The sequence below is a fragment of the Alexandromys fortis genome, unplaced genomic scaffold (genome assembly GCF_014885135.2).
Source record: "Alexandromys fortis isolate MF-2015 unplaced genomic scaffold, M_Fortis_MF-2015_v1.1 scaffold_82, whole genome shotgun sequence".
Classification (NCBI taxonomy): Eukaryota; Metazoa; Chordata; class Mammalia; order Rodentia; family Cricetidae; genus Alexandromys; species Alexandromys fortis.
The window spans coordinates 1,258,540-1,284,202 of record NW_026067963.1 but is presented as its reverse complement, the minus strand read 5'-3'; the positions used below and the strand labels follow the sequence as shown (position 1 = coordinate 1,284,202).

Here is a 25,663-nt window from a genome sequence, read left to right as displayed (position 1 = left end):
CTCCCAGCATTCAGTTTAGTTTTCCCCACCTAGCTCTACTCTGCCCTATCACATGCCAAGGAAGCTTCTTTATTCATTAATCAATAAAGCAACATATATACAGAAGGACCTCCCACACCATTTCCCCTTTTCTGTTTAAATAAAAAAGGAAAGTTTTTGTGGCTGGAGAGATAGCTCAGAAGTTAAGAGCACTGGCTGCTCTTTCAGAGGTCCTGAGTTCAAATCCCAGCAACCACATGGTGGCTCACAAACATCTGGGGCTCACAACCATCTGTAATGAGGTCTGGTGCCCTCTTCTGGCTTTCAGACATACACACAGACAGAATATTGTATACTCAATAAATAAATATTTAAAAAAATCATTTTCAGCTGAGTGGTGATAGCACATGCCTTTAATTCCAGGACTCAGGTGGCAGAGGCAGGCACTTCTCTGTGAGTTCAAGACCAGCGTGATCTACAAGAGCTAGTTGCAAGACAGATTCCAAATCTACAGAGAAACCCTGTGTGGAAAAACCAAAAAAGAAAGAGAGAAATCATTTTCATGTTTTGTTTTTCGGAACAGGGTTTCTCTGTGTAGGTTTGGAGCCTGTGCTAGAATTTTCTATGTAGACCAGGCTGGCCTTGAACTCACAGAGATCTTCCTGCCTCTGCCTCCCGAGGTCTGGGATTAATGGTGTGCGCCACCACCACCCACCTCATTTTCATGTTTTTTGCTTATTTGTCTCCCTCCCACTAAGTCTCATGTATCCCAGGCTTGCCTTGAATTTGCTATGATATTCTTGCCTTCTCAGTGCTGGGATTACAGACCTGAGATATCATGCCCAGTGCTTCCTTGTGTCCCATAAAGTTGCAGGCTCACTTGTAAGCACTCCATGTTTTTTTCAGCTCACCGGAAAAAGCATTTTATTATTTAGGTTTTTATTTTTATTTAAGGTCTCACTGTGCACCACTGACTGGTCTGGAACTCACTATGTAGAACAAGTTGTCCTGGAACTCACAAGAGATTTGCCTGCTTCTGCCCTCTGAGTCCTGGCATTAAAGGCATGTGCTGTCACACTCAGCAAGAGCAAACATTTTTATTTTTTTATTTTTGAGACAGGGTTTCTCCGTAGCTTTTGGTTCCTGTCCTGGAACTCGTTCTTGTAGACCAGGCAAGAGCAAACATTTTAAAATGTGGCCTACCAAAAGTACCTTCCTTCGTCGCAAGTAAGTCGCTTGTAATTGTTTGTTTCTCCATATATAAAAAAAGGCTGCAGTGGAAGAAGTGGGGACACTGCTAATTAATGTATGAAACACATCAATTAATACATTTATATTGTTAATAACAACACATTGTGAAGAGGCCCTCAGCTAAAATGCTGGTTGGATGGGAGTGATGGAGAGAGTACCTGCTGGAGGAAACAGTGAAGACACAATATTTCCCAGGGTTTGTGTAGAACCTGTAAACAGGGCGGTCCTACACCTTCCATAGCCTTGGAAGGAAAGATCCTGGGTGCGGGAAGCTTGGCTAGAGTCAGAGCGAAGCCCGAATATGAGAGCGCCGAGTGTTTCAGAAATGCACTTGGAATAAAGGAAGCTTGTTCCTACTTAGATCGCTCTTGCTTCACTCCCCAGGCAAGGCGGGTTTCTGCTTCAGGACTAGGATCTGAGATTCTCCAGCTCTTGCTATGTGACGGACAAACGCACAACTCACCAGTTCAAGAATTTGGGGGCGGGGCAGGGGCGTGTCTAGCCGAGGAGGGGCGGAGCCCCGGTGGTGGCGCCAAATTGCGAACATGGCGCCGGAGCGGCTGCGGAGCCGCGCGGTCTCAGCTTTTAAGCTGCGCGGCTTGCTGCTGAGAGGGTGAGTCGTAAGGCAGCCTGTCCCTCCGCAGTGCCCCGGGCGCCCAGAGACCCTTAGAATATTCTGTTATAAAAGGAGAGGTCGGTCTTGTGCATTTGAGGGTGCAGATCCTCCCGGGGCTTCCGCGACTCTCGCGCCCGGTGCAAATGTTACTTCCAGGCTGGGCGGAGCTTGCGCTGCCGGGGGCTCAAGAGAACCCGGGAAATGAGAGGCTTAGGGCCTCAGATCAGCCGAGGTCCCCGTCTCTGCTGGGTGCAAATCGTTTCATTGTTACTTCTGGAAGTTACAGGGAGACAGGTCAAAGGAGCGGCCTGGGTAACTCCGTCTGCATGTATGTTGGCGCAGACTGTGAGCCTCCCACCCATCACGGTTTGGGATTCGCTTTATTGCCTGGACAATTAAAAACTGGATAAAATTTAAAGGTGTTTTAGGTATCTATTTTTATTTTGTAGATTTTCTAGTTTACATCTTGCCCAAAAGGCAGTGTGCCCAAATGCATTGTCTTTGCATTTTATAATACAGTAAACGTTTTAAGTACCTGCTGAGCACAGTATACAGTTAGAATGATTTTTTTACATCTTTTAACTTTACCTTTTGCCCATTAGTGTCCAAGTGTCAACCTGGGTATATCCTGGGAGAAAATGATGGATTTAGTTGTTAATCTCTGATATTTGAAAAGAAAAATAATTCATCAGTTAACTCCTTTCACTATAAGCGAACTTTTATTAAGCTGTCGGAAGCTCATTGATTCAGTGAGATGTGTATTCACATCTCTTAGTTTCAAGGCGCCATGCGTAGTATTAAACACCATAGAACTTTACTATAGGAAGATGGTGTTAGTTACCTGTTGCCGTGAAACAGATTACCCTGAGGTTTAGAGACTAAAGCTGCACTCTTGTTTTAGCCGTTTTCTGTGGGCCAGGAATCCAGAAAAGACTTGAGTTGGGGTTTCGGCTTTGGTCTCATACACTCTGGTCAAGATGGGGTCATCTCCGATGTCCAGGGTATCCTGCTTATTATTTTTAAAAAGGTATTTTAGCATGATCTGCTTGCAAGGATATGTTGTTATTTTAATTGTTTGCTCTTTTTGGGGGGTGGTTAGAGACAAGGTTTCTCTATTTTTGGAGCCTGTCCTGGAACTCACTCCGTTAACCAAGTTCACCTTGAACTCACAGAGATCTGCCTGTCTCTGTCCCCCAAGTGCTGGGATTAAAGACGTGTAACACAGCAATCACCTGGCTTTGTTTGCTTATTTTTGAAGTTTCCAACCTTGATAGTTCAGGCTTTAGAGAGAGAACTGAGTTTTCAGTTACATTGGCTTTTTATAAAGCTTGAATTTTATAAGATTTAAACAAAAGTGTGCTGGTACTACTACCACCAAACAAAACAGTTCTATTAGCCAGTTGTGGTGGCACAAGCCTTTAATTCTAACACTTTAGAGGCAGAGGTGGGTGGATTTCTGTGAGTTCAAGGCCAGCTCTGGTGTACAGAGCGAGTTCCAGGACACCCATGGCTACATAGAGAATTCCTGTCTCAAAAACAGCAACAATAAAAACAGTTTTCATAGCCAAGAATCAAAGGATATAGTTTTGTTCAGAAACTGTAGGCAAAATGAGGACCACTTGATGGGAGGAATGAATGGGCACTTTGTGAAATTCTTGGCCTCTTTTTTTCCTTCTTTCTCAGGGAAGCCACTAAGTATCTCACTGAAGCCCTTCAGTCTGTCACCGAGTTAGAGCTTGAAGAGACCCTAGAAAAGATCATCGATGCAGTTGAAAAGCAGCCCTGTAAGTCACATTTTCTGATGATGCTTAAGTTGCTGTAGCTTCGTGTCCTCAGATCTAGACTTAAATGGAAATTGAGGCTCTGTTTATTAAGATATTCCAGAGTTCTGCAATACACACATCGCAGTGTCTTTTCCCAAAGGCTTAGTTCAGTTGTGACCTCGGGGTATTCTATTCCTTAATGGCCCTTTTGTAGTTTGTAATCCCTGGGGAGGTGGGATTGCCATGGTCTCTTTTCTATATTTAACTCATAAATCTGATCTTGTCCTTTAAAGGATTATATTATTACCATTATTTTGTATGTGTGGTATGTGTGTGCGCACACGCATGCGTGTGTGTGTGTGTGTGTGTGTGTGTGTGTGTACACCTATGCCACAGTATGTATGTGGAAGTCAGAGGACAACTTTGGAGTGGGTTCTTTTATTTTACCATGTGGATCTGAGGATCAAACTCAGGCATCAGAATTCTGTGACAAGGGCCTTTATGTGCTGAATCATGTCGCTGACCCTTAATGGTCACTCATTTCTCCCTTCACACCTGTGACTGTCTTTTTTTTTTTTTTAAGATTTATTTATTTATTATGTATACAACATTCTGCCTCCATGTATGCCCACACGCCAGAGGAGGGCGCCAGATCTCATTACAGATGGTTGTAAGCCACCATGTGGTTGCTGGGAATTGAACTCAGGACTTCTGGAAGAGCAGACGGTGCTCTAAACCACTGAGCCATCTCTCCAGCCCCCTGTGACTGTCTTATTAAGTCAGATACTCCTAAATGTTTGCAGGGGTGAGTGGGGGAGACAAAAGTGAGAAGGCTTAACTTGCCTGGTGTGCTGGTTAAGCACTTCATCTGCTATTGCAGGCAGCAGCCTGAAAAGAAGGAATGTTCCAATGTTTTTACTGCCCACAGGACAGGAATTGTAGCCTTCTCTCGTCTTTCTATATCACACCTTCAAAGGCAGGATTTCCGCACATTCTGTGTCTTAGTGAAGGTTGCTATTGCTATGAAAAGATACTGTGTCCACAGCAACTCTTACGAGGAAAACATCTAATTAAGGGGGCTCCCTTACAGTTTCAGAGGTTCAGTCCATTATCATCATGGCAAGGAGCATGGCAGCATGCAGGCAGATGTGGTGTTGGAGGTGTAGCTGAGAGTTCTACATCTTGCTGGCAACAGGAAGACAGCTGACTCTCTGGGTGGTATCCTGAGCATAGGGAACCTCAAAGCCTACCCCCACAGTGACGCACTTCCTCCAGCAAAGCTGCCTCTCCTAATAGTGCCACTCCCTATGCGATTATGGGGGCCAATTACATTCAAAATACCAGTCTTCCTTTAAAAAACTCCTTTACAATAAACAGTTTAGGAAATCATGATGATTAATCATTGTATGTTAGTTTCTAATGGCATATGGTATTTTTGCCTGAAAACAGAGTGATTAAGGGTGCCCGCTTTCTGATCAGGCCTAAGTTTGTGCTGCTTTCTAAACTGTTTTAGCTGTGTTCTTGGGCTGGATACTCAAGGTTGGTCTACCATCAATAAGAAATGGGTACAATGAGAGATTTTATGTGTGTGTGCGTGCCAGCCTCAAAAGTGTTGTAATTACTGCTGTGTACTTCTATATCCAGGATCTCGTGTAGCCCAGGCTGGCCTCAAGATTCTCTGTGTAGTCCAGGATGGCCTTGAACACCTGTTCCTATTGCTTCCAGTTTCCAAGTGCTAACCTGTTTGTTTTGTGACTTACGCCTTTACTAACCTTAGAAGGTGGGTGCTGTGACACCCGAGTTTTCAGCCCTGTTCTAAACTGTGACTTTGAACTTGCCGTTTCAGTGTCATCAGACATGATCGAGCGGTCCGTGGTGGAAGCGGCCGTCCAGGAGTGCCGGCAGTCGGTCGATGAGACTATGTATGTGGGTCACATCGGCTCCTTCCTGCGGGAGCCTTACCAAGGGAAAACAGTGGGTGGTCAATAGTTCTACATTAGAAGCCATCGTTATTTGTTTCATTTTAAGTGAGCCCACATTATAAATTTGATTGCTAAATGATTTGTCTTTACTGTTTTTTTTCTAGTGAGATTATAGTGTTTGTTTATTACTGACGTGGTGTGTTCCCAGCCTATTTCATAGTCTGTGCGTTATGAATGAATTAAATTGAGCATCAAAAGTATAGTTTATTGTTTGGGTTGTTTGAGACAGGTCTCATTATATGGCCTAGATTTTGCCTTCTTAGTGCGAGGATAATGGGAAGCACCATCACACCTGTGACTGTCGTATCTCTCGAAAGTAGTGGAATGTACAAGCTAAAAACATTATCCTCTTATTTGTAACACTATAAAAAAATTGGTCATGGCTTGAAGAAAATGTGCAGAGTATTATATGCAAAAAATTATGATGTGAATTACTACTATTTATAATCCTTGTGTTTTAATAAGTTTGGTCTGTGTTTTATGGGTTGCTTTTCAGAGAGCATATTTTCAATATTATTGGAGCTTTTGATATTCCACATTTTGTGTACAGTTCAGAAAGAAAAAAATTCCTCCCGTAAGTATACCACATATCATTTATTGATTTAATTTTTTTAAAGATTTATTTATTTTACATGCATGAGTATTTTGTCATGAGTATATGAGTATGACCACGTGTATGCCTGGTGCTATGAATCTCAAAAGGGGGCACTGGATCTCCTGGAGCTGGAGTTACAGTTTTTAGCTTCTGTATGGGTACTGGGAATTGAACTTAGGACCTCTTCAAGAGCAACAAGTGCTCTTATCCACCGGGCTATCTTTCTACTTGTTGATTAAGTGAATTTCAATTGTATAATTTTTCACAAAGTTTTATGTTTCACTTTTGATTGACCTTTGTATTAATTTTTTTAATATTTATTTATTTATTTATTATGTGTACAGTATTCTGCTTGCAGCACCAGAAGAAGGCCTCAGATCTCACTACAAATGGTTGGGAGTCACCATGTGGTTGCTGGGAATTGAACTCAGGACCTTTGGAAGAGCAGTCAGTGCTCTTAACCTTTGAGCCATCTCTCCAGCCCCTTTGTATTAATTTTTTATAACTATCATATATGTATATATATAGTTTATATATATGCACATATACAGACATACATACTTAAATGGTATTCCTTTTCTTCTAGTCTATCAATGACTAATCACGCTGCGCCAACCTTATTTGGAACAGCACGAGATAAAGCTGAGCTGTATCGTGAACGGTATACTATCTTACACCAGGTAAATTGGGAGTGGGGGAACACTAGTAAATTGGGGAGAAAAAGAGCTTTGGGAAATCTCAAGGATGTTTAAAGAATGCAACTTTGTAGATTAAAGCTGGTCATTCAAATCTGGGTTCCATAATTCCAGTATTTAAGATTGCAGAGGCAGGAGGATTGCTGCAAGTTTGAGGCCAGCCTGGTGTACACAGTGATTTCCAGACCACTGGGACTTTATAGTAGGACCCTGTCCCCAAACAACAGAGAAGGTCACTGTAGACTGTTCATGGGTTCTGTGGTTGACACCCCATGAGAACACAGGGATATGAAGTACATTTCCCTTTAGATGTTAGGGAGTGGCCAGCACTCAGTACCTGGTACTGAGATGTCAGGCTTTGTTTAGTGCTTTGCATGCATTTCCCCCTCATTTAGTTTGCTAATGTGACTTGGCTGTCGCCAGTGGTTAATTTTGTTTGTAAGCCTGACCTCCAGAAGGATAGGGAATTATCCTCCCACCCACTCCAGTGTGAGCTGTGCCATCCACTGGCCTAAAGACAAAGGAAAACAAGGAAGCAAGCCAAGCAGCTGAGCCCCATGTTTCCCCTGCACCTCTCCATGGTTAGCATGGACTGTAGTTCTCAACCATGAGCCAAGTAAAGCCCTTCCCACCTAAGCTTCTTTCTATTGGACATTGGGTTGCAGCAGTGGATGAGAGAATTAACTAATACAGAGCTTCCCACAGCCTTCTTCCTTTGGATACCCCAATTTCTTAGCCTGAAGCATCTTGGCTCACCCTCTTTTTATCCCTTCTGCGTTCTCTCAGTTGGGTCTTGGGTCTCTTTTGGCCTGGTGTATAGCCAGCGCTTACAGTACTGTGTTTATGGTGGTGTCGTAGTCAAGGTTTCCATTGCTGTGAAGAGACACCGCGGCCACGGCAAACATTTCATTGTGTTGGCTTGCCTACAGTTGAGAGGTCCAGTCCATAATTGTCATGACGGGAAACAAGGCAGCATGCAGGCAGACGTGGTGCTAGAGAGGTAGTTGAGATCTTGACTCACAGGCGACAGGAAGTGGTCTGAGACACTGGGCATGACTTGAGCATCTATGAGACCTTCAAGCCCGTCTCCACATACCTATTCTAACAAAGCCATGCCTCCTAATAGTGCCATTCTCTTTGGGGGCCGTTTTCTTTCAACCACAGGTGACTTTTCTCTTTCTCGCTAGCTTCCAAGTTCAGGGTTTTAAATACTTTTTGTTTTAGAAGCTGCCGTAGGGATTGGGGATTTAGCTCAGTGGTAGAGTTGCCTCGCTGGTGCAAGGCCCTGGATTTGCAGTGGGAGGATTTGCCTTAAGGACAGTGTTTTCTCTTCAGTGTTTTAATGACTCTTTTAAATGTTTAGTTTAGTAATTCATAGGGATCTCTCTTTTTTCACAGAGGACGCACAGACATGAATTATTCACTCCTCCGGTAATAGGCTCACACCCCGAGGAAAGCGGAAGCAAATTCCAGGTTTGAGCACTGTCTTAATTATTTAGGGGCTGTATATATTAATACAAGTGCAATATTTATTGTTATGTTTTTTGTACACTTCTTTCTGTGTGTGCTCCTGTGTATGTGGAAGTCAGAGCAGCTTGCAGGAGAGGTTCTTTATTCCACCACGTGTAACCTAGGCATTGAACCCGGGTCATTAGGCCTAGAGCCAGGTGCTTTTCCCTAGTCAGCCATCTTTTTTTAATTTTTGCTTTAGACAAGGTCTCACTATGTACCCTGGCTGATCTGGCACTTGCTCTGTAGACTGGCTGGCCCTAGACCCACCTACCTCTGCCGCCCAATGTACCCAAAGGCATGCACCACCATGCCTGGTTAATTCCTTGAATTTTAATTGAAAATAAAGCCATGTACCTGTTAAACTGGCTGTAGGCCTGGCCCACGACTGTTGCTGGTAAGTGTCATGCCCAGTGCTGGGGGTTCCGTAGCTCTTCAGTAGAAGTTACTTCATCTTTGGAGCAGGCCTGGTACCGGGGAACATACATTTAGTCTCCAGCCCCCAGACCAGTGCCAGTCTTCCCGAGCCCTGCGCTGGCTTCCTGACCAGCTTTTTGTTACCTTTTGTGTTCTCACTCAAAACACTGATTATTGCACATCCTTCTCTTGATCACCATACCTGTGACACTAAAATGTGTCATATCAGTTGTAAGGAAAACTTATGTATCAAAGGACATTGGTTTCGGTACCCGCCCCCCAGGTGTGCTGAAGAAGCCGTGAAGAATGAGTGAGAACACAGACGGCCTTACTGGGGTAACTTGGGAGGAGAGCTGACCTGTGTGCACCTTCCACTGCTGTAGTTCGGAAGATGATTCCAAACAGCTCAGTCATTTTTGTTCAGCAGTAGGCGTGGCCTGGCCACCGTTTGTCTGTGGCTTTCTCTTCCTCTCCAGTGCTCGGAACCCTGCTTAGAAGTCCTTGCTTCTTCTGTCTGGGCCTTGCCAGCGTCCTGAGGGTCAGATGGATTTTGAAGAAGTCCAGCCTCTCCAGTGTTCCTTAGGTTCTCTGCCTTGGTAGATCAGTCCTCATGCTGAGGACTCTGCTAGAGGCTGAAACAGTAGCCCTGGATGACGTTAAAGTTATGTTTGAGAGTGTGGTCATCGGGCCTGTGATCCTCGAGCTTGGAGGCAGGAGAGTGAGAAATTCAAGGTCATCCCCCTTCATTCTCAGCTTGGTTGTGAGTTCGAAGCCAACTTGGGCTGCATGAGACTCTGTTTCAAAAAACCAAAAGTAACGTTCAGTGATGGCACACAAAGAGAAACCACTAATAGTTATTTGTCAGTTTCTGCACTTAACTGTATCACAGCGTAATTTGTGTCGTTTTCGAAATCGACGCTACTTAAATTTCCGTACAAAGTCTGTGTCACGTGTTAGGTTTCTGACGTCAGCTTGCGTGTCCACAGCCCAGAAGCAATGCCTTCTCTCCTCTTTGATGCTTGTGGCTCCATAATCTATTGCTCTTTTCAATCTTCCTATTTTTTTTAATATTTATTTATTTATTTATTATGTATACAACATTCTGTCTGTATGTATGTCTGCAGGCCAGAAGAGGGCACCAGACGTCATTACAGGTGGTTGTGAGCCACCATGTGGTTGCCGGGAATTGAACTCAGGACCTTTGGAAGAACAGGCAATGCTCTTAACCACTGAGCCATCTCACCAGCCCCTCAATCTTCCTATTTAGTTCTGTGTTTGTAACAGTTTGTTTCCTATTTAAGCAACACTTAAGAACAAGCAGAACCCCAAGTAGGCTATTGGTAGACTCTGAGCGGAAAATTCCTATTATAAACTACAAAAATAGCATGTTTTGTGCATATTTGGAGGGCTGGGTTTAAGCTGAGTGATCAGACACTTGCCTAGCGTATCTAAAGCCCTGGGTTTGATTCTAAAAACAACAGTGTTTGTCATGCCTTTGTCCCGTGTTGCCTCATGTTGATGTTTTGAAATGGCATTCCAAACATCTACCATCAACCAAACCCAGGTCCTCTGCAAAACCGGTAACTATTCCTAATTGCTGAGCAATCTCACTAGTTCCCCAGACTCATTAAGTTTTAAGTCGTCTTCCTCACACAATGAAAGTGGGCCAGGCACGATGGCACCTGCCATCCTGCCTCTCAAAGAGCTGAGGTGCAAGAGTTGAGAGTTTTAGCCTAGCTTTAGCAACATAGCCAGGACTCTGCCTTGAAAAGTAAAAACAGGGCTGGCGAGTTGGCTCAGTGGGTAGAGGAGGACCTCCATGGCAGAAGGACAGACTCCCTTATAGTATCCTCTGCCTTCCACAAGTGCACCACACCACATTTCCTCTCTCCAGTACACAAATGTATGTGAGTATAAAAAAATAATTGAAAACCATATAAATAAGTCTTGTCAGTACGACTGAGCAGGTAAAGTCCTTGCTGTCAAGCCTGATGACCTCAACTTGATGCCTTGTGGTGAAGGAGAGAATGGACTCCCTCAGGTTGTTCTCTGACCTTCACAGACTCCATGTGTATGCGTGCCCCTTGCCCCAGTATGAAAGTAATATGGTGTATGCTTATGATTCCTGCCCTTGGGAGGCTATGCTATACAAGGGGTATCGGGTCAGCTAGGGCTATACAACAACAAAACAAGCCAGGAGGCGGTGGCATACACCTTTAATACTAGTACTCAGAAGGCAGAGGCAGCCTGATCTCTGAGTTTGAGAATGAGTTCCAGGACAGCCAGGACTACACAGAGAAACCCTTTCTTGAAAAACCAAACCAGACCAAAACAAACAACAAAAACACAATAAAACAAAAAAATATTTACTGTCTACAGTGGTACATCATCATGAAGCTCTAGTCATTGATAACCGTCTGAATAAATTATATTAGTCCTCTTTATTGTGTATTGTTTTGTTTTGTTTTAAGATTGTGTATTTGGGACTGGAGAGATGGCTCAGAGGTTCAGAGCAGGGGACTGCTCTTCCAGAGGTCCTAAGTTGAATTCCCAGTAGCCACATGGTAGCTCACAACCACCTGCGATGAGATCTGGTGCCCTCTTCTGGGCTGCAGGGACACATGCAGGCAGAATACTGTACACATAATAAACAAACAAAATGAGGTTTAAAAAAATAAATCAAAGATTGTGTGTTTGTAGCTGGACTGGTGCCGGATTCACTGTGGTCCAGGCTGGCCTCAGACACATCTTTCCTCCTTAGGTATGGATCCCCATGCTTGACTTCTTTGGTTACATTTTTGGTCATTACACATTTGACGTTTTAGCTTTTTGTAGGACAAAACTTGCAGATTACTCTTCCTACTGTAAAGCAGCTGTATGTAGTAACCTTTACTCAGCATTTGCTTGTCTATAAGAAAATGAGACCATGCTTTTCATCATTCAGGATTTGTTCTCTTTTCTTTTAGCTTAAAACAATAGAAACTCTACTGGGCAGTACAAGCAAAGTCGGCGACGTGATTGTCCTTGGAATGATAACCCAGCTGAAAGAGGTAAGTTAAGACTGACGTGTTCCTTTTTACTTTTGGACTTGAGTTGGCTGTGCATTTTCATAAAAACCTAGCAACACAGTCTCCACAGGAAGCACAGAAGTGAACCTTCTCACCTGTGTCCGCTCCTGCGACATTGGTGGGACAGACTGACCAGGTGTTCAATTTGCATAGCCTCCGGGTAGACCCCCAAGTGACCCCTGCTTGAACTGGCTCTGGGTTTCTGAATGAGCCAGCTGCTGACCACATCCTGGTGCCCTGGAGGTGCTGGTCATTCTCTTAGCTGAAGGCATCTGGGGAGGCCGAATGGCAACCACCCAGGTTGTCCTTGTCAGCCTGTGGTCTGCAGCAGCTGTCCTTAGCGCCCGTGAGTCTCCCGTAAGCGACTAGTGAGTCTGAGGTTGCCAAGAAACGAACACAGGGGTGCGGGCTCGGTTTTCCGCCGACAGGATCCACTTCTCTCTCTTTCTCGTATGCTGTCGTATTCATTCTTACACCAATGTGAGTCTGTTTTGTTTCATTCTGTTTCAGGGGAAGTTTTTCCTGGAAGATCCTACTGGGATAGTACAGCTGGATCTTAGTAAAGCAATATCCTTAAAGAAAAAAAAAATCTGACCATTTTTGGTGATACATGCCTTTAACCCCATCACTTGGGAGACAGAGGCAGGTGGATCTCTGTGAGTTTGAGGCCAGCCAGGTCTACAGAGCTAGTTCCAGGACAGCCAGAGCTGCACAGAGAAACCCTGTCTTAAAAAACCAAAACAGAAATTCTGAGTCGGGTGAGCTGGCATGTGCCTTGAATCCCAGCTCTCTGGAGATAGAGGCAAGCCAATCTCTGTGAGTTTAAGGTCTATATAGTGAGCTCCAGGCCAGCCAGGGCTACATAGGGAGACCCTGTTTCAGAGCTAATGAGCTGGTTCAGTGGTTAAGAGCCTCTGCCTCCGTAGGATCTGGATTAAGTAACCAGCACCCACATGGCAGTGCACAACCATCTGCAACTCCAGTTCCAAGGGATCTGCCGCCCTCTTCTGGTCTCCTCAGGCAACAGCATGCGTATGATGTAGAGACATGCATGCAGGCAAAACACCCAAGCATATAACACAGAATAAAGTAATATGTTTTTGAAAATTTAAAAAGAAAACTCTGCTAGAGGCCTGGGAGTTTACCTTCTTGGGAGAGCACCTGCATAGCACCACAAACATATTAAATACATAAGTAAATGCAATTATTAAGTTACGTGAACTGGGGAAATTGCTTTTATATCGTTCTTCAACTTCTCTCTTTGGGTTTCCACTGTGACTTGCATGTGCTGGAAACATGGGAATGTAGACATACTCTTAGAGATTAAAATCCCTTAAGAATATTTTTTATTTATTATGTATACAATATTCTGTCTGTGTGTATGCTTGAAGGCCAGAAGAGGACACCAGACCTCATTTCAGATGGTTGTGAGCCATCATGTGGTTGCTGGGAATTGAACTCAGGACCTTTCGAAGAGCAGGCAGTGCTCTTAACCTCTGAGCCATTTCTCCAGCCCTGCCCTTAAGAAATTTATAGCATGCCGAGAATGACCTATACATCCGTGTGGAGTTTTTAGTTTGTTATTTAATTGAAAATTACATTTGGGTGTGTGTGTGTAATGTGTATCCATGTATATCATGGTGTGTCTGTGGACATCACAGGACAACTTGCAGGGGTTTGTTCTCTCCTACCACGCAGGTGCTGAGTGCTGAACTCAGTCTTGCCAATGCGTGTCTTTACCTGCTGAGCTGTCTTGCTTTCGTGCAGTTTATTATTTAAAACTCCTTTCAGGGCCTGGCATGGGTGCTCACTTGAAATCCTAGCACTTGGAAAGCTGAATTTTAGGGGGTCTGAGGCCAGTCCCGGCTGCATGTCTCAACTTGCCCTTGCAACAGACAAATAAGACCTCCCCTGCCCACACACCCTCCACCCCACAACACCAGAACAACCCCCTAAGAGAAATCTAAAACAACCCAGCGAAGCTAACCGAGCCTTGGGGCTCAGGCTGTGTGTTGGCGTCACTGCTGTTCCCAGCACAGTCTTGAACTTCCTCAGCTGTCTGCACCAGTTCCACAGCGGCTTATACACGGAGGCGTGCTTTGTCCTGGCTGAAGGTAAGCGCGCGCGCGCGTTCTTTCCACGCCCTTGCTGGACAGTAAAACTTCTGCTTGAGGATGACCCCTCATGATAGAATTCCAGCCGGCAGTCATGGTGAGCAGGTGACCTCGGCATGATGAGCAGGTGACTTTTAAACAGGCCATTAGAAGGCTCTCTGGGCTGAGGGAAAGCCTTGAGGTTAGACGGGAGGAACTGCACACCGCGTGTACTGGAAACCACCCATGTGCAGGCTGTGTGATGTGTGAGTCACAGCTTGTAAAACTGAAAAAAACCTTTGGACTTCATACAGAGTCACACAATCATGTCTCACCGAGGGGCTGCTCTCCCTGCACTCCACCGTGTGCTCTGAATCCCTCTCACCCCCGCTCCACCCTAAAATATGAGTCTGTTGAGATGGGGTATACTCGTTAAATGTAGCTTCCCTTATAAAATTTGAATTGTCTGTGGCTCTAGAGTGGGCTTTCTCAGTAAGATCGGTGACTTCTGTGGTCTAATTCATTGCTTTATGTGGGATGGATTTGTCTTTTCAGAAAAAGGTGACTGAGCAGATAAAAGTGAGTTGTTACTTGTTTATTTTCTTGTTTCTTTAGGTTGGTTTGAAGATCAAGTGTTTCATGTCAATGCCTTTGGATTTCCACCCACCGAGCCCTCTAGCACCACAAGGTATTAAATACTTGATTTCTGTGCCACAGGAATTTATATACTGGCAATGGTGGACGTACATAGTGTATCTCAGCCACTACAAGGCGTCAGGCTTTGTGTTAAAATGGAACAAGCAATAGAAGCTGACCTGTTGATGGTCTCTTGACAGTTTTGTGGATAATCGCAGCCAAGCTGATTAAAATGGAGGTGGCTGCTGTGCTCTGAGGACAGCTTTTGAAGCGTTCATACTGAATATTCCTGTTATAGCTGTTTTCATGTATATGTTTTAAATAATTTGCAGGCAAAATGCTTCATCTCTGGAATACTGTGTTGGACGATTGTATGTCTGGCACAGTTTTACTTTCTCGGTGAACAGACATGGTATAGGTGATAATTGTGTTATAATTATATAGGGCGTACTATGGAAATATTAATTTTTTTGGAGGGCCCTCTAATGCGTCAGTGAAGACTTCTGCCAAGCTGAGACAGCTGGAGGAGGAGAACAAGGACGCCATGTTTGTGTTTGTGTCTGACGTTTGGTTGGACCAAGTGCAGGTGTTGGAGAAGCTTCACGTCATGTTCTCTGGTACGTGTTATTTCTGTATTTCCTCCTGAACTGTGCTGAGGGATTGTGTCCTAAAGCTAAATGTGTGCCATTCTGTGGTGGTAGAGTGCATCTGTGGGCCCTGAGGCGTGGGAGCCTGAGGTGGGGGAGTGAGCCAGGACTAGAGATTAGCCTGGACTGTGTAGGCAAACTTCTTCTAAAAAGAAAACAACCAACCCAAACTTTCACAGTTATAGCCAGCCAGACGCCCTTAGTCCCATTGCTTGGAAGGCGGAGGCAGGCGGATCTCTGTGAATTGCAGCCTAGCTATATAGTGAGATCCTGTCTCAAAAATAATTAAATTAATAAAGCAAAATGTTCTGCCATGAAAATCTATGTTTTTTTATCCACTAGGTTATTCACCGGCACCTCCAACCTGCTTCATTCTGTGCGGTAACTTTTCATCTGCACCCTATGGAAAAAATCAAGTTCAGGCTTTGAAAGGTATTGAGGATCTCGTTTGTTTAGAAGAGTGTTTCTGGGGCTGGAGAGATGGCTCAGAGGTTAAGAACACTGACTGCTCTTCCGGAGGTCCTGAGTTCAATTCCCAGCAACCACATGGTGGCTCACAACCATCTGTAATGAGATCTGGTGCCCTCTTCTGGCATACATGGAGGCTGAACACTGTGTACATAATAAATAAATCTTAAAAAAAAAGAAAAAGATTGTTTCTAAGATGGTGATGCACACCTTTAATCCCAGCACTCAGGAGCAGAGGCAGACTCATCTCTGTGAGTTCAAGGCTAGCCTGTTCTACAGCGTGAGCTCTAGGATAGCCAGGGCTTCACAGAGAAACCTGTCTCAAAAACAAAACAAAACCCAATAATTATTGAGTGTTTCTATATTTATATAAAGTATATTGATAAATTATATATAATATTTTAATTTTGTTCAGGAGATATATGGCTGTGTTTAATTAACTGTAACTTTATGGACATATACAAATGAAATATCTCTAAATTTTTTTAGACTCCCTAAAGTCTTTGGCAGACATAATATGTGAATACCCAAGTATCCACCAAAGGTAAAGATCTCTCTGGCTCCCTTTTTTGTTTTTAACCCAAAATAGTTTTTTTTTTTTTAAACTTGAATAATGAAGTTTATATCAACAATATAAAGAAATTGCCTGTAGAAAGAGAAAGAGTTGAGAGTATTAAAAGATCCCGGGATAAAATTCTCACATCATCGTGTTTGTTACACTGCTCTCTGGATTTGTGGTGAATCCAGACTGGAGAGCGGCAAGTGCATTTTGGGTTGTGGTGATGCTGGACCTTAGTGTGATCGTCAGCGCTCTCGTGTGCGGTGATATTGTGTTCCAACAAATAAAGCTTGCCTGAAGATCAGAGTGCAGAAGTAAGCCACTAGAGGCCAGGGAGTAGTGCACACACCTTTAATCCCAGACTCCAGAGAGGGGGGGGGGCCTCTCTGTGAGTTCAAGGCCACCCTGGACTTCACTAGACTGTTCTAGTCTCAAAGAGAAACAAAGCCAGGCCATGGCTCACACCTTTAATCCCAGCTCTAGGGAGATGGAGACAGGAGTGATATGGCTGGGTGGAGAGAGGAATATAAGGTGGGAGGAGACAGGAGCTCAGATGCAGTCTGAGGACACAGTCTGAGGACACAGTCTGAGAACACAGTCTGAGGACACAGTCTGAGGACACAGTCTGAGGACACAGTCTGAGGACAGGATTGCCTTTTTGGTCTGAGGATTCAGTAGAGGTGAAAAGTCTCTCTAGTGCATGGCTGCTCTGCTTCTCTCTCAGCTTTCACCCCCTAATATCTGACTCTGGGTTTTTACTAAGAACAGTGAGAATTTGTGCTATGCTCATGTGCCTCTATAAAGATAAACTCCTGGGCTAGCAAGATGGGTAGAGGTGCTTGCCAAACCTAGTAACTGTTCAGTTCCTGAGACCCAAAAAGGAGAAAACCAACTCCCACAAGATGTCCTCTGAATTCCACATGTGTGCAATAGCAGACATTGGCTCGTACACACATACATATACGTGTAAAATGTACACACACATGTAAAATTAAATGAGATCCAGTCCATCAGCCACACTAGCCACAGTAAGAGCATACTCAGTGACTGGACGGTGCAAATGCAGAACACTTGGTCACCACAATAGTATTACATAGTTTGGATTGGAGACTTTTAGCAGTTTATTGAAATGTATGAAATAAAAAATAATCGTAGGTAGGCATAATGGCATCCAGTACTGGGGAGACGGAGGACTGTAGATTCAAGGCTAGCCCGGACTATATAGCAAGGCGCCTGTGATTCACCCGAAGGCAGTGACTTGGGGCAGTGTTGCAGGCGTCATTTCTAATGGCTGATGTTGCATTCCCCTGCAGTAGCCGCTTTGTGTTTGTTCCTGGTCCTGAGGACCCTGGATTTGGTTCCATCTTACCAAGGTAATCTTTGTTCACATTTTTCCCCCTTTTTTGACAGTCAAGAGAATTGTATTAACTTTGTAAACACATCCTCTGTCACGTTGTCTTCCCAGGCCTCCGCTTGCCGAGAGTATCACGAAGGAGTTCAGAGAAAGGGTGCCGTTTTCAGTGTTCACTACTAACCCGTGCAGGTAGGTAGCAGCGTTTTGCGTTGAACTTCTTTCATTCCATTTAACAAATATTCTAATTTATTTCTGAAATCTGAGTAAATCTAAAAAGAAATTTTGATTTTGGGGTTCTCAAGGTTTGAAAAGTATTTTAACTTTGTTCAAATCCTTAACTGATAGTGAATTTATGGTCTCTGGGTTGGCCGACATTATTTTTAGCTGTCTCATGAACCCCATGCATGTGGGCCCAGATGTCCACCGAAATCTCACTCTGGATGCCCAGTAGATAAATGACAGCCCCGATCCTGCCCCAAGCTGCCGTCTCTCACCTATTCTGGGGCCGTAACCATAGAAGTTTCCCTTACAGTTTTTGAGGTAGCCCTATCTTCTTCACAGCTCACCTTTGACCTCTGTGACCCACCGTCTTCTATAATCTGGATCAGTAACCTCTACACTGGTCTCTGGCTTCTACTCTTCCCCCTGTGTGGTCTGTTTTTAACACAAGAAACCCTATCATGTCGTCCCTGTGTTGAAAGATGGGGTCTCTGCTGCCATTGGCAACAGTCCGCATCCGTGCAGTGTCCTCCGTTCCCACTTAAATTTCCTCTCCCAGTTACTTCCAGCCTCTGCGCCCCTAGCCCGCGAGCACACCCCAGTCTTGGTGCTGGGTTATGCCTCTTCCCCTGCCCGCAGTGCTCCTCTTCCAGAGGTTTCAGGTCACCGCCTGATGAGCCTTCCCCGCTTTAACTCTGTCTTAATCCCCAGCCTTCTGAACCCTTTCCTCCCCAGGTACAATTCCACTTCGCCTTTCTCTCCTTTCCAGCATACATCAGTGTCGTGTCTTTAATTTCTCTGGCCTCTTCCCCCGTGAGAATGTCAAATATAGAAGACTCATATCTTTTTCTTCTGTTCTGCTCACTTACCTTGTGCATAGCGTTGGGCACACATTAAGAGCTTAGTAAAGGGCTGGGAGCACATCTCAGTGGTAGAGGGCTTTATGGGAAATGTAAGGGCTTGGCTCAAACCCTAGCTCTGTGTACACACACACACACACACACATTCAGAGAGAGAGAGCAAGAGAGAACTCCAAATAATTAAATTGGAGAAGAGATGAGATGGCCTGGTTGAATTTCTGCTGTGGTGACCATTAAGAAATGCAGTGGGGAATATTGATATTAAAAGACTTAAAATTATTTTTTTTCCCGAGGAAGTCAAATATTCAACTACTGCTTTTTTTTTTCAACTACTGCTTTATTTCAGAATTCAGTATTGTACACAAGAAATTATTATCTTCCGTGAAGACTTAGTAAATAAAATGTGTAGAAACTGTGTCCGTTTTCCTAGTAGCAATTTGGATATTCCTACTCATGTAAGTAGTCTCCTTGACAAACTACCTTTTGTTTTATATTTATTTATTAATTTGTATATATGGGTGTTTTACCTGCATGTTGTGTACTGAGCCATGGTTGTGTCTGATTTTTCTTTAAGAAATGGGTCTTACTGAGTTACCCAGGCTGGCCTGAATTCCTAGGCTCAAATAATCCTCTTAGCCTCCTCTGTAGCTGGCCTAGCTACACTATCATGTCCAGCAGAATCAAATTGGTATTATTAGTTATTATTATTTTAGATTTTTGGAGACAAAGTCTCCTGCTGTAGCCCAGGATGGCCTTAAATTCGTGGCAATACTCAGCTTCGTAATTGGTGGGAGTTCAGATTACCACACCTTTTTATTTTTTTATGAGTTGGATTGGTAAATGACTATATATGTGTGGTTGATTCATAATGACTAAAGGGGGCACGGTGTTATGAACAGTGACATTAAATGAAAACTTAGATTGTTTTTCCTAGAATATGTGATAATTTCATTCTAAGAGCAATGTTTATTGATGTTCTGTGATTCAAGACTTCCTTGTTGGGGCTGGAGAGATGGCTCAGAGGTTAAGAGCATTGCCTGCTCTTCCAAAGGGCCTGAGTTCAATTCCCAGCAACCACATGGTGGCTCACAACCATCNATTCAGAATTGTCAGAAATGGCTTCAGGATTGTCTTAAAGTCTTACACTAGCTCAGGCCTAGTCCTTTAGAGGTCCTTGACTCTCATCTGGTCCTGCCGAGGTCTCTGGCATAAGTCTGTTTCCTTGGTGGTTGTGAGTTCAGTTCCCAGCAACCACATGGTGGCTCACAACCATCCGTAATGGGGTCTGGTGCCCTCTTCTGGCCTGCAGGCATACACACAGACAGAACACTGTATACATAATAAATAAATAAAATATTTAAAAAAAGACTTCCTTGTTTTGTAAATATTTTTGTAAAATTTTTACAAATTTTGTGTATTTTGTAAAATTTACAAAAATTTTGTAACTAGATCTTCATGAAAATCAATGCTTTATTTAAACTCCTTGCTCCACTGTTTTTGTGTGCACTGATGAGGTGTTTTGCTTTGTTTGTGTTCTGTTGTAGTTTGTCAAGACGGTCTTATCTCAGGGACACCTGACTCCTCTACCCATCTATGTCTGCCCCGTCTACTGGGCATATGATTACACCCTGAGAGTGTACCCTGTGCCCGACCTGCTGGTCATCGCAGACAAGTATGACCCGTTCACTGTGACCAACACGGAGTGCCTCTGCATGAACCCTGTAAGGATGTCGTGGATGGTCAAGACTATAGTGCATGGTCTTTCTTCTAATTTTCAAACCTACCTCTTGTGTGTCCGTGTGTGTGTGTGTGTGTGTGTGTGTCTGTGTGTGTCAGGGTGTGTGTGTGTGTGTGTGTGTGTGACAGGGTGTGTATGCCATGGTGAGAGTCAGTTCTCTCCTTCCATGTGGGTCCCAAAGATGGACCCAAGGTTGTCAGGCTCAGCAGCAGGTACTTTACCTGTTGAGCCACTTTGTGTCCTACAGCACATTTCTATGAATTTATATAGAGCATAAAATCATTGTGATAAAATACATAACTAGTCCAGCACCATATAGTTTAGTATACATAGAAGATTTCCAGACTCTCAGTATGTGATACAACTATAAAATATTTTAATTTTCTCTTCTTGTTTTGTTTTGCTTTTTGTTTTTTAGAGACAGGGTTTCTCTGTGTAGCTCTTGCTGTCCTGGAACTCACTCTGTAGACCAAGCTGGCCTTGAACTAAGAGATCCACCTGCCTCTGCCTCTCAAGTGCTGGGACTAAAGCTGTGCACCACCACCACCTGGCTTAAATTTTTAAATAACAAGCAGACCAAAATATGAAATCAAATAAGTATTTTTCCTTTCAAGGTAGCAAAGTCACATACACTGTGCAATCCTCTTTGGGAGCTGCTTTCAGATCCTGTAGCCATTTCCTTAACCTTGTTGATGCTTCTCTTTTGAGAACTGTGACTCGTAGAAACTGCCCAAATGCCCAGAATCCAAGCCTGGATGGATGAGATTACATTATGCTGCACTGAACTTCATTTTTCTACAGAACCCTGAAACTACTCTAGAATGTTCAAACTGCTTCAGTGTCTGGATATATGATTGGCTTTAGGACGTGGAAAATACATACCAACCACACAGATAATCACATAAACATAGTTTATATCAAACAAAGTATTGTCTTTACTAGTGCTGTGTTTGTTTTGATAGGAGGCAGGGTATCATTGTGTAGTCCTGGAACCCTGTATAGACCAGGCTGTCCTTAAACCCAGAGACCCACCGGCCTCTGCTTCCTGAGTGCTGGGATTAACAGTGTGCCCTACTACACCTGGCTCCTTTGTGATTTTTAATTTGCATGCTGATTCTTAGGAACTCTAAGTCTGAATACTTCTTTGTTTCATCCGGGTCATGACTAGAAGCATTATGACTTGGACTGGTTGTTTCTGGCACATGTACATCTGTGTGGCTTTCTCTACACAGGACTTATCAACCTTGGCACTTTTGCATCTTGGACCAAGTAATTCTTGGTTGTAGGGGGTTTCCTGTGCAGTGTGGGAAACTCAGCAGCATCCTTGCATCCCACTGTATGCTGCTGATACATCTTTCATTTGTGACGATCATAAGTATCCCTAAATGCCTGAGTGTCTCTTGAGGGATGGTGACCCTTGGTTGGGAATCATTCTCTAAGGATCAGAAAGGATGTGTACCGTGTGTGACTGGTGCCTGAGGATGTCAGAAGAAGGCATTGGACTCCCTAGAACTGGAGTCACGGATGACTGTGAGCTGCTATGGGGTGCTGGGAACTGAACCTGGTTCCTCTGCAAGAGCATCGAGTGCTCTTCACAGCTGTGCCATCTCTAACCCCTCAGTCTTTATTACATTCAACCATCCTTTCACAGTGAGACTGTTTCCTCATTGGATATTCTCTTTAGACATCTGTTAAATCTTTGAACACTTTTGTAGTTGATGCTATTTTAAAAACAACTTACCAAAGAATTTCCCACTCTTTGAAGTGCATCATTCTCTTATTCATACATTTTGGTCAGCTTCAAAACTTGGCTTTGATATTGCTTCATTACTTTTTTTTTAAAAAAAATGATTTTTTTTTTTGGGCAGTGGCAGCATATACCTTTAATCCCAGCACTTGTGAGGCAGAGGCAGGCGGATCTCTGTGAGTTTGAGGCCAGCCTGGTCTACAGAGCAAGTTCCAGGACAGGCTCCAGAGCTACATGGAGAAACCCTGTCTCGAAAAACAAAGAAAAAAGATTCTTCTTATTTTTTAAGTTATACGTGTCTCTGGCTATGTGCATTTGAGTGCAGGTGCCCCCAGAGACGGGGGTGGGGGTGGGGGGGTGGTCAGATGCTCCTGAAGCTAGAATGGTTTTGAACCACCTGAAGTGGGTGCTGGGAATTGAACGTAGATCCTCTTGAAGAGCAGTATATGTGCTTAACTGCTGAGCCATCTTTCCAGCTCCATTTTTTTTCTTTCTTTCATCTTGGTACTTACTTATAGTATCGAGTGCTTGCTGTAGGCCAGGCATTGAATCAGGGCTTCAGACAGACTGAAAAACTTGAACCTCTGAGGTAACATTAGGGCTTCATCATAGACAGTTGCTTGTAGTTCCTGCTTAGTGGTGCCGGGGGCACTCTGGAATCCTGCCAATTCGCCATTGAGGCAGGGGAGACTACTTGAACACGAGGTCTGTCTTCTGTGTGTGTTTAATATTTCACAGTACTCCTTGTTTCCACACTGAGCCATGCCAGAGCATTTCCAGGGACACTTACTGACAGAAAACTGGTCAACTTAAAAAGACTACTCGATTGTGACATTTTATAGTAACCTCTAAAAAAAAAAAATCACGCTAACATCTATTCTATTTTATTGTCACATCTTGTAATTTTTTTTTTTTTTTTTTTTTTTGGTTTCTCCGTAGCTTTTGGTTCCTGTCCTGGAACTAGCTCTTGTAGACCAGGCTGCACATATTGTAATTTTAAGTTATGGCTAAGAAATGTGATTCTGAAAATAGGGATTATTTTTTACAAGTCAAATAGTCACTTGTGGACATTTTTGTCTCTCTAAAGGGCTCTTTTCCAAGAAGTGGATTTTCATTCAAAGTTTTTTACCCTTCCAGTAAGACCGTGGAAGACAGGTGAGCTTGGCTTTCTCTTGCTTTTCCATTGCTGAAAGTCATATTTGCTAGGTATGCTTAGATTTTCTGTGTATGTCTGCAGCGGCTCACTGGGAATGCTTTAGACTGAACAGTAGTCAGGCTAAGTTCTTGCTTGGTTTGTTTCTGTTGATAAGAACTTTTTTAGTGATTTCTCAGGCTGGCGACTGAGGATGCTTCCTACTCCTCACATAGGTCAGCCCTGTCTTCCACGGGATTGTTTCTCAACGCCTAGGCAAAGTAGTAGCAATGTAGAGAGATGCTAGATGTGTGAAGTGATGGGTTCACAGGTCAGAAATGAGTGATAATGTTTAATTTAATTTTATTTTTCTATTTCAGCAAACTTCAGGGCTTTTGAGACTCATGAGAATAAAGGAAATGAATTTTCTCATTTTTTATCTTGTGTAATTTGTATATTAAATTGTAATAAAATTATGGCAAACCTTAGAAAGTTCAGCACAGGTTGTATTTAATAAAATTTGATGTTATATTACACTTCAGAAAGTTTTATAGAAAACTATTTTCTCTGCTGTCTCTAAAACATGTAGATATTTTCAGATTACATATTTGTGCTTGTTTAATTCCATGCTAGTCACAATCCGTTCATTTTAGAAAATAAGTATTTTAACATTTTGAGAAGCTTTTCAGTCTGACTTGGGTTATTGGCACCATAATTGTATTAATAAATTCACACGTAAAAATTCTTTTTACAAAGTTGAGAAAAATCTGTTTTAGGGTGTTGGTATTTACAACATAATTATCCATAACTTTTTAATTTTTAATTATCATTCCCATAGTTTTTATACTTATAAAACATACGATTTTTGTTTAGTTTTTTGCTTTTCTGGGGATTGAACCCAGAACCATCCACACTGCTAGGTAAGCACTGCACTACTGAGCGACACCTGGAGCCGGCGGTCTGCTTTGAATCACACTGTTCTGTGTGAAGACAAACTGTGAAGTGGCTGGACCTCTGATGGACATGGTGACTCAGACCAGGCGTGGAAAGCAGCAGATAGTGGGGCCACAGTAGGACAAGGTAGGACTTGGTAGCTGAGCGGCAGCGAAGGGTAGTAAAGAGGAATCAAGGATATATTTAGATACAGGCCTAAAAGCCAGGGAGGTATTTACCGAGACCTCAGGTTTGAGAGGTGTCAGGGTTTCTGTTCTGAACATGGTGAACTGCCTAGCCAATGTTCAGGTAGAGAAATCTAATGTGTGGGTCTCCAACGCTCAGTGGTCAGGTATGAATGAAGGTCTAATCTTGTAGGCAATAGTTACCACAAAGTAAGACCCACGAAGGCATCTTACTTGTTTTTAATGAAGTTTGGTTTTGAACTCATGAGTTTTCTGCCCTTTCCTCCTACGTGGTAGATTATAGATATGCACCACTCTACCTGGCTCAAGGTCTTCCTTCCAAACAAAATCTGAAGCTTTCGAAATACAAGATATAAAGCCCCTCATTACCACACACACCTCAGCGCATCGTTGCCAGCTGTATACTGTTTTTCTATGGCACAGTGACTGCACCTGAACCTACCAATGCCTCAGCTGCCTCCACATAGGGAGTAAATGTTTTTACTAAGTCCCTGTCTTTTTATTTTTATCAATAAAGACTCGGGAGCCAGATGCTGGGGTGAAAAACCCACTAGCTAGCTCAGAGAGGCAGAGAAAGCCCCTAGCTGCTCCGTCCTCGGTTGGAAGAAAGAGCTTTTTTCTACCCCTGTCTAAAACACAACCTTCTCCAACCAGATGTCCTCTTCTACTTCCTGTGGCTCTCTTTGACTTCCTGGCTTCATCTCACTCGCTAAGGTGACTTCCAGCCAACTGGTTGCTCTGCCTCTTGACCGATTGTTGATTTTATTTACATAACGCAATCTCCGGGTTATCAGTGTGATCGAATATCCCGCAACAGTATACCCAATATCACAGTGTACCGTGATTAAGAAAGGGGCCTACCCTGGAAGACCACTCTTGTTCTTTTCCGGGCCCAACACTCCACTCCCCCTTTTCAGAACAACCATTAGTGTGGTATTTTCTTTCTCATTGACATAGTTGTATAGCCCAGATTCTACCAGTGAGGTTTACTTAGCCACATTTTTATTGACTGTGTAATGGACTATTCCCAGACATACGCATTATTTTGTATCGGTTTCTTTTATATAACATTACAGTAGTGGCATTCATTGGTATTGCTGTATAGCTGATGTGTGCTGGATATGTGCTGCTAATTATCCACTTGATTACGAATGAGAGCTAAGCTATTTTCTAGTATTTGAGGACTACTAACCAAT

At 43.4% G+C, this 25,663-nt stretch overlaps 1 protein-coding gene across 2 annotated transcripts; it reads left to right on the top strand.

Annotated features, from left to right (window-relative positions):
- Positions 1-1,756: 1,756 nt before the first annotated feature.
- On the top strand, positions 1,757-25,663 carry Pole2 (DNA polymerase epsilon 2, accessory subunit). 2 transcript variants are annotated; one of them, XM_050153662.1, is made up of 19 exons: positions 1,757-1,843; positions 3,530-3,630; positions 5,456-5,531; positions 6,088-6,165; positions 6,773-6,866; positions 8,280-8,354; positions 11,774-11,857; positions 12,386-12,442; positions 13,941-13,989; positions 14,584-14,656; positions 15,049-15,221; positions 15,594-15,683; positions 16,209-16,263; positions 17,592-17,651; positions 17,744-17,821; positions 19,058-19,166; positions 20,256-20,432; positions 23,284-23,351; positions 24,202-25,663. In XM_050153662.1, the coding sequence occupies exons 1-19, from the start codon at positions 1,776-1,778 to the stop codon at positions 24,314-24,316; spliced, it is 1,680 nt and encodes a 559-aa protein (XP_050009619.1). In that variant the 5' UTR covers positions 1,757-1,775; the 3' UTR covers positions 24,317-25,663. The 2 variants fall into 2 exon arrangements, with proteins under 2 accessions (XP_050009619.1, XP_050009620.1); XM_050153663.1 differs by having other exon boundaries at positions 23,709-25,663.

Excerpts from the sequence above, each read along its gene's own strand:
- Pole2 (XM_050153662.1), top strand. The coding sequence starts at position 1,776 with ATGGCGCCGGAGCGGCTGCGGAGCCGCGCGGTCTCAGCTTTTAAGCTG. Across the intron at positions 20,433-23,283 it reads AGTGCCTCTGCATGAACCCT|GGCTCTTTTCCAAGAAGTGG; the intron begins GTAAGGATGTCG and ends GTCTCTCTAAAG. Across the intron at positions 23,352-24,201 it reads AGTAAGACCGTGGAAGACAG|TTTTTTGCTTTTCTGGGGAT; the intron begins GTGAGCTTGGCT and ends ATTTTTGTTTAG.